The 8,269-nt window shown below is 41.0% G+C and overlaps 2 protein-coding genes across 3 annotated transcripts in view; one reads left to right on the forward strand and one right to left on the reverse strand.

The window, feature by feature from the left end:
• Positions 1 to 398, reverse strand: part of acad11 (acyl-CoA dehydrogenase family, member 11) — a 35,547-nt gene extending 35,149 nt beyond the window's left edge. Inside the window, exon 1 of the mRNA XM_047349553.1 lies at positions 56 to 398. Coding sequence (XP_047205509.1) covers positions 56 to 225 — 170 coding nt within the window. The 5' untranslated portion in view covers positions 226 to 398. The remainder of the gene's footprint in view (positions 1 to 55) is intronic.
• A 1,114-nt stretch (positions 399 to 1,512) lies between these two features.
• Positions 1,513 to 5,772, forward strand: uba5 (ubiquitin-like modifier activating enzyme 5). Of its 2 annotated transcripts, XM_047349554.1 has the most exons (12): positions 1,513 to 1,816; positions 1,958 to 2,003; positions 3,108 to 3,197; positions 3,288 to 3,397; positions 3,479 to 3,565; positions 3,652 to 3,736; positions 3,817 to 3,921; positions 4,012 to 4,139; positions 4,253 to 4,388; positions 4,965 to 5,046; positions 5,136 to 5,242; positions 5,354 to 5,772. In XM_047349554.1, the coding sequence occupies exons 1-12, from the start codon at positions 1,665 to 1,667 to the stop codon at positions 5,429 to 5,431; spliced, it is 1,206 nt and encodes a 401-aa protein (XP_047205510.1). In that variant the 5' UTR covers positions 1,513 to 1,664; the 3' UTR covers positions 5,432 to 5,772. The 2 variants fall into 2 exon arrangements, with proteins under 2 accessions (XP_047205510.1, XP_047205511.1); XM_047349555.1 differs by lacking the exon at positions 1,513 to 1,816 and having other exon boundaries at positions 1,967 to 2,003; positions 3,108 to 3,192.
• The last annotated feature ends 2,497 nt before the right edge of the window (positions 5,773 to 8,269 follow it).

The following is an 8,269-nucleotide window of genomic DNA, read 5'->3' on the forward strand; positions in this document are numbered from 1 at the left end:
CCAGAAGTGATTGGGACAAATACTAAAACCAGGTTGATGCGACGAGTTAATTTACCTGTACTGTCTAACAGTCAGAGTGTCGTCATTCGACACCAGTGACTTCACCCACAGGTATCTGTGAAGGTTGCCCACATTAAACTTGTGCTGCACTCGTACAGGTGTTGTTTGCTCTTCCATGTCGCAGTTATGAAGGTAAATCTTAATCAGTTCTTCTAGGTTAATCATTACCTTTCACTGCGGAGCCGAGCTGTGCAAACTTTTCCCAGCGCTGAAGTTGGCTTCTTATTCAGAGCTACGTTGAGCCCTTCAATAAAGGGCTATTTCACAATTCCTATGACTTCTGGCCCTTTAATTAGCTCTTGTTCAAGATCTAAACCTAGACTGAATTAATCTACAGGGCTAACAGATTGTTTACCACAGTTTGGGATTTGTAAATCCTTCATTTACAAAAAAAAAAAAAAAAAAAAAAAGGAGGGGGGGGGGGGGAATTAAGTGTAGTTTTAGATCACTTTAGAAGGGGTTTTAATTGACAAAGTATGTTAAATGATCTCCAAGTAGTGCACAATAATTCTCTCCACGTTTTGTTTGAAAACATATTGCAATTTTCAAGTTGGACCCTATCTAAAATGATGCAAAAATAGCAATAACATTTTCTCCTGTTGTGTTTTCATAAATTGAGGTTTTTAAAAATTATATTTTTAACATTTTAGCAATATTCATGTATTGCAGAAAGTTCAGGTCCAGGTTTCACCAGTTTTGAGAATTTTAAGCCAGGATCCCATGTAAAGCAATCTAAATGTAATAATATTAATAATAATAACAATAATAATAATTAATTAACAGACTAAATAAAAACTCCAGTCCAAGTTACACCTGCCTTAAAATTTAGTTTATTTTTTATTAAGATTATTATTTTTATTATTATATATTTCTTGCATATTTATAATGCAGAAAATTCTACCCAAGCTTTGACCAGTCTGAATGGGATTTTAAAGCAGGAACTCTCAGAAAGCGCCTTAAATAATTAAAACGTATATTTCTGTTTTGTAGAACAACCCAGTTCAGGTTTACCAATATAAGTATTCAAAGATCGAAATGCAAAAAAAAAAAAAAAAATACAAAATAAAAAATTAATTCACATAACGATCATCGCTTTTTTTGTATTTTGAATCATGATTTGACATGCCGCAGTGTTTTAGAAACATAAACTATATATAATTGTCTTTGTTATTTAAAAAGTCATGTAGTAATTACAGTTATCAAATGTTCTCTTTAAAATCTGTGAAACAGCCCTTTAAACAAATGCACACGCGGAAGCTACGAATCAGATGCCAACTTCAGTATTATTAACTTTCCCGTTGGTAACCTGTAAAAAAAAAAAAAATCATTAATCACACGTTTCACAAAAATAGCTGATATTAATGTAACCAATAAACGGACTTGTGTAAACAACATTTAAATAATACTTACAGTAATTGGTCCAAATTACCCGACACTTGAAGGTCCGCGTACTCGCTTTCTACACGGACCCTGTTCCAGGGCGCACACATCCTGACAGCTGATTCAAGAAAAGAAGACGTGTACTTCTCTCTCTGCGCCGAGTTTGATCTCCGTTTTGGCTCCGTAAGTTCACTGTATTGCTTGAGCGGGATTCGTTGGAGTCAATGGCGACGGTGGAGGAGCTGAAGCTGAGGGTGAGGGAGCTGGAAAACGAACTGATAAAGTGTAAGCAGAGGCAGTGCGCCGCGGAGGATGCTCACAACAGACCCAAAATTGATCAAATGAGCGCCGAGGTTGTGGATTCCAACCCGTACAGGTGACTTTTAAATATCATTTTCTTTAATTTGTATTTTGGAAAATAGCTCGCAGCCATCAGCCTTGTGACTCGCCGCCTCTTTGAATGGATGTGCAGTAATTCATAGACCACAACCTAACCTCCGCTGTGTTTCTGTTTCAGCCGCCTCATGGCTTTAAAAAGAATGGGCATCGTGGATGATTATGAGGTAGGACATTAATTATATTTGGCTGCTGCTGTTCTCTATTCACGTAACATTAGCTCAAGATAAACATGAAGAAAACACGGGGGGCAGATTTGATGTTGTTCACATGTTACTAATACAACTCTGTTTCAACATGCATGTTTGTATAATGTGCTAAAATGAACTAGACTGGATTTTACATACTGCCAGATGGTCTAACTCATGGGTCAATAATTTATCAATATGTATCATTGTAAAACAGACAGACCCTTCCTAAAGCATTTATACCCCCTAGTCCCTGGTGAAGAAAAACATCCCCACAGCATGATGCTGCCCCCACCATGTTTCACTGTGGGGATGATGTCTGGTGTACTCCTTGGTCTTTATGATTCTGTTTGTTCACTAATGTTCTCTAACAAACCCCTGAGGCCTTCACAGAAAGGCTATATTTACACTGAGATTACACACAACTGCGGCCTGTTTACTATTTGGATTACTTCTAAAGGCCACTGAATTTTATTTGCGGGGTTTGAATACACAGATGTTTTTGGCTGTAATGTGACAAAGTGGGGAAAAATCCAAAGGGGTCTGAATAGTTCAAGGCTCTGAATCGAGCCTCTGCTTATTCTGTTTTGTTTTATTTGCAAGAGTCCAGACTTACACTGACTTTTAGTCACAGTCTTGAAATGTAAGTAAATTTGCTTTTATCCTTTTTCAGGTCAGAAAACGAATGGGGGGGGGCATAGAAACATGTTTGTGTTTGCAGGATTTCTTCATTATTCTGCTGTCTACAAGATAATTAATCTGAATTTCTAAATTTCTAAACAATAAAGTGCTTCTTACACTGATCAAATTTATGTCCTTTAGCTTTGGATTGCCACGCCCCGAACTTGAATTTTTAGTCAAAATTACTGGTTTTACAGGGTCCTGTTGTTTTATTTATATTTTAAATAACAGTATTACAGATTAATTTTCTGCTTAGCATGTAACCACATTTGTAAAACAAGCAAACAAAATATAGATATTTGAAATTTCAAAATGGGAATGAATGGATTTTACAGTTTAGTTCTGTGTAAGCCTTGAAAATCACGTTTTTGGATGAATGACTATTTGGGATTCTGTTGACAGAAAATCCGGACATTTTCGGTAGCTGTAGTTGGTGTTGGAGGCGTCGGCAGCGTGACCGCTGAAATGCTCACCAGATGTGGCATCGGTAAGGTAATAGAAGCCTACATGAACATTTTTCTACCATACGTTCAGTGCGTTCCTACACACAACCTCACCAGGTCTCCCCTGTTGGCCTTACAGCTGCTGCTGTTTGACTATGATAAAGTAGAGCTGGCCAACATGAACAGACTGTTCTTCCAGCCTCACCAGGCAGGCCTCAGTAAGGTGGAGGCAGCAGAACATACACTCAGGTAACACCTAGGGACACTACACCCCCCTCCCCGTATCCACAGCCATTTTGTTTCTCTTATTATTAGTCGTTTTTCCCGCAGAAACATCAATCCAGATGTGGCATTTGAGACTCATAACTACAACATCACGACCTTGGACAACTTCACACATTTCATGGATCGCATCAGGTTGGCATTCCTACTTTACATATTTGCACCTATGAGGAGCTATTTGTAAATATGTTCCTGTTTTTGTTTTTGTTTTTTTTGTTTAGTCATGGAGGGCTGGAAGAAGGAGAACCAGTGGATTTAGTTCTGAGCTGCGTGGACAACTTTGAGGCCAGGATGGCCATCAATACAGTAGGCACCTCACTATGAGAAGAAAGAGGGCCACCAGGATGATCTGTTCAGGTCGTAACATTTTAGTGTTTCTATTTCAGGCCTGTAACGAACTGGGTCAGATCTGGATGGAGTCTGGTGTGAGTGAAAACGCCGTCTCAGGACACATCCAGCTCATCATTCCGGGGGAGACGGCCTGCTTTGCTGTACGTAGACATACGCACAAAAGCTTTTGTTCGTCATTAATTTTGTTCTTTTTACACACATTAAATGGAAACTGTATTTTATATGTTTAGTGCGCCCCTCCACTGGTGGTAGCTGCTAACATTGATGAGAAAACCCTAAAGCGGGAGGGTGTGTGTGCCGCCAGCTTGCCAACAACAATGGGTGTGGTTGCAGGCCTGCTGGTGCAAAATGTCCTCAAGTATGTGGTCAACTTCTCTGGCTGGCATGAAACCTAAAAATAGTAGGTTTTTCAAATTCAAAAAACTTGGAATTGAAGGAGAAACTTTTTGAAATTGGTGTTTTGTTCTTCAGATATCTACTAAAATTTGGCACGGTCAGCTATTATCTGGGATACAACGCCATGCAGGACTTCTTCCCTACTATGACCATGAAGGCCAACCCACAGTGTAATGACCGCCACTGCAGGAGGCAGCAGGAGGAGTATAAGGTTGTATTTTTCTTATAATGTATTTTAGGGGGATTTTTGTGTAATAGACCAACACGGAGTAGTACATGAAGAAGGTTAATGATGCCCAATTAACATTTGTCATTTTTTTTAATCTACTCACAATCTAAAATGTGTACTCTCCATTTGTATTCTACGCCCTTTTTGATACCCCTAAATGAAAGCCAGTGTCAACCACTTGCCTTCAGAAACTCATTGGTAAACAAAACCATCCCCTTGTTGGAGACCAAAGCTGAACTTTCTGGCTTCCATACAAAATGTTACCAGTGGAGGAAATGCCGCATGTCACCCTGAACACACCATCCTCACAGTGAAGCATGGTGGCAGCATCATGGTGTGCTGATGGTTGTCTTTGAAAGTCATTAATTATTTGTCTTCTTCACACTTCTCCACTATTTAGTGTTGATCTATCATATAAAATCCCAAAAAAACTACTTTAAAAGGTCGTGATTGTAACCTAACAAAATGTGGAGACGTTCAGATGTGAATTCTTCTTCTAGTTGCTACGCCAGTCGACGAAAGCTTACAGTTTCTATGTGTGCGGTATTTTGTGTACAGAAAAAAGAAGCAGAGCGGCCCAAGGTGGAAGCTGTGCAGGAGGAGGAGGAAGAAGCAATCGTACATGAAGACAATGAATGGGGTCAGCAGAAGCTCTATTTCTGACATACAGTTGCCTTACTTGGTCTTCCTGAGCTACTGAGTATAAACACACCCGTCTGGATTGTGCAGGTATTGAACTGGTGTCTGAGGTGACTGATGCAGAGTTGCAGGCTGCATCAGGGGTTGTGCCTGACCTACCAGAGGGCATCACTGTGGCCTACACCATTCCTGTTGAGGTTAGTTACCCCAACTTGCCCTTAATGATGTAGAATAAGCGGAGTTGCTTTATGTTTTTCCATTTACCTTTAATTAATCCTGACAATGATGTCCTGTTGTGTTTGTACCAGGAAACAGCCAAAGGAGAGACAGTGGAGGAGACTGAAGTGAGCTTGGAAGACTTGATGGCTCAAATGAGAAAGCTGTAGACAACGATCTGAGCTCTTTTCTCCAGGCCATTTTTTTTTTTTTTTTTTCCTGTGTTCATACTTTTTTTTTTTTTTAACATTCTCATCCAAAAGTCTTGTGTATAAAAAAAAACTATAGAATAAAATCAAGATTAAAGACATGTAATGCATGAAGCTGGTTGCAAGCCCACAAAATAACACATGGAATGACATCAGATTCTCACAAAATGGTCTATTAACCCAAATGAAAAATTAGTTGCTCTTCAATCTGTTTACGAATGTTCAACTTTTCAGCAATGTATCATTCTGCTGCAACATTACTGAAACCTGTCTCAATAAAGTATTTATTAGATTCAATCTAATCTTTCTAAAATGTTGGATGATTTATTTTCCAGTACATATTTACAAGTCATTACATGAAGAAACTGGATAAAAAAGGTTTACACTCCCAAGTTAAAATGTTAGATTTGTCTGATGTAAAGAATGAAAACTATATAAATAATTTGAATACTTTTTTCCACATTTATATAACAGCTGCCCTACACAATTCAAGTAAAAACACAGGCAAACTTGTTTTTTTGTCTCAAGTTCAGCATTTAGTCATATTGGGTTCCAAATACCATCAATGAAAGTAAATCTAATGAATCTGAAAAGTTCAGCTGTCCTAGCAGGATCTGCTAATTTGCATCCTTCAGATTTCTTTAGATTTCTGGCAAGTGCTGGTTGTGTTCTACATGTGAGAACAATCTTCTGTTCTCTGTATCTGGATGACTGGATTAAGGACTAGAATCTACCAGAAGTTTGTGTTATTTTCTAATATGAAAATACAACATTACCGAAAGAACACCAAACACTCAGTGAAACATGGTGGTGGCATCATCATGCTGTGGGATAATTTCTTTTTCCTGATTTGAACTGGGTTTTTTTTTTTTTTTTATGGTCAGGTCCAGATACCAGATTTGGACCCAGAACTCGTAGGTGTTTTCTAGAAATAAAAAGATAGATATAGGGGTGGCCAGTTATCGTATTGTTTATCATGTATCACAAAAAATTCTTATAAGAATTTTGAATTATTGTGACAATAATAAATATCAATTAATGATGTTTGAAAACTCCCAAAACGGGCTGAATTGTTAGTCGTTACTTTTACTATCTTCTCCAATGTTTGCTGCATGAAATCAATAAATGATGAAATGTAGTTACTGCGCTCATCTTTATGTAATTGATGTCCTGAAACAGCAAGTTAATAACAATGATATATCTTAAGAGCAGTATCTGTGTTTGTGATTGCTGTGCCATGCAGTCAGCCACACAGTTAACAAAAAATAATTGAAAATAGTTTTTTATCATCACTTTTGTCGTTATCACAATAGTACCACAAACTATCGTGATAAAATTTTAATTCGATATCACTTGCCCACATTTATATCCCCATGGATATTCATGGTGATTCAGCATCGCTGAAGTAAAATTCCGGGCTCCGGCAAGGGGGTCTTGGCTGGGCAGTGTGCAGTGTTGGGATGTGCCTTCGCTTTGGTGGAGAGGGTGGCAGGCCTGCTTGATGTGGCCGTGTGTACCGTGCGGCAGTGTGGGTGGCCGGCGTCCTGGGGCACCTTCGGGGTTTAGGTGTGGGGCTGGTAGGGTGCCCGGTCCTTGGTGTGCAGTGGTGGGCATCCTCCAATGTGTTGGAGCATGTGTTGTGCCTGCACTGGGTGCGGCTGGTGGGTTGTGCTTGGCCTGGAACTGTAGGCCTGCCCAGAGCGGTTACCCGGCTGGTGCATGTTTTCCTCTCAAACTGATGGGCTGGGACTGCTGGCGCTGGCCAGATGGTTGGGCGGGCTTGGCGGTGTGCTGTTCTGGCTGTTATGTCCGGGGAGGGGTCAAGGCAACGGAATACAGGGTGGCGTGGGGGGGGCTGCAGGGTGTGGGTTTGTGTCCTCTTCTTGGATGTGGTGGTGTCTGCGTGGTTGCGGGGGCATGGTGGGGGACGCTGGCCTCGAGTGCTTCCAGTGGCCGGGGACCTCTTGCCGGGTGAGATTGTCCTATCTTGTTGTGGGGTCGGGGGTTCCGTTGTGGGCACAGTGATCAGTGGTGTCTGCCTTGTTGCGCCTGTGGGCGGGGGCTGAGGTAGGGGTGTTTGGAGCGGGGCTGTGTGTGGAGCTTGCACTGTATGCGTGTCGCTTCGTCTGCTTTTCGGGGATGAAGCTCACCTGTATGGGTGTGCCTGGTTGGGGGGTGACCCTGTGGGAAAATTCATGTTGGGGTTCATTGGGGCGGGGGGCTCATGGGGTTAGGATCGGAATTCATTGGGAGGTTGGGAATATTTCATCTCTGTCAGGCCTCTGCTTGGGGAGTGATATGTCCCGGGGTCTCAGGTGTCTGGGTCCAGGGCTGGATCTGCTCGGGTGTAGATGGCTGCCCGCGGGGCTCGTTGCTGCAGCTCCCTGGGGCTTCTGCACCGTGGCTGCTGGGTGGTTCCCCTGGGACTCTCCCCTGCTCGTCTCCAGGGGGGAACAAATGTTCTATATAGAGCCGCATTTACCACTAATTACATCTTGCATTCATAAGTACTGTGCACTTTTTGGTAAAAAAGCTGTTAACATGAACGTTTCTGTAGGTGTAGAAGCAAGCAGGGCGTTATCTTGTATTCTCTTCATCCTTATTTGTTTCCTCCATTCTTTTCTTCCCTTTTCCTTTTTGCCCCACCTCTCTCTCTTTCGTGCTTCTTATTTTTTTTATTTCTGTCTCAGTGTCCATAACAACTGAAATAATCCCAAGGCAGTATCTAATGAAGTTTCTTTTATAAATATCAAGCAGAGCTTTAAATCGTTAGCTGTAATGCTCCACTAGTAAAAATCT

This window comes from Girardinichthys multiradiatus, chromosome 21 (genome assembly GCF_021462225.1).
Source record: "Girardinichthys multiradiatus isolate DD_20200921_A chromosome 21, DD_fGirMul_XY1, whole genome shotgun sequence".
In the NCBI taxonomy this organism is placed as follows: domain Eukaryota; kingdom Metazoa; phylum Chordata; class Actinopteri; order Cyprinodontiformes; family Goodeidae; genus Girardinichthys; species Girardinichthys multiradiatus.

Coding starts and splice junctions, on each gene's coding strand:
- uba5 (XM_047349554.1), top strand. CDS start 1,665: ATGGCGACGGTGGAGGAGCTGAAGCTGAGGGTGAGGGAGCTGGAAAAC. Junction 3,398..3,478: donor GCAGCAGAACATACACTCAG/GTAACACCTAGG, acceptor TTTTTCCCGCAG/AAACATCAATCCAGATGTGG. Junction 5,047..5,135: donor ACATGAAGACAATGAATGGG/GTCAGCAGAAGC, acceptor TGGATTGTGCAG/GTATTGAACTGGTGTCTGAG.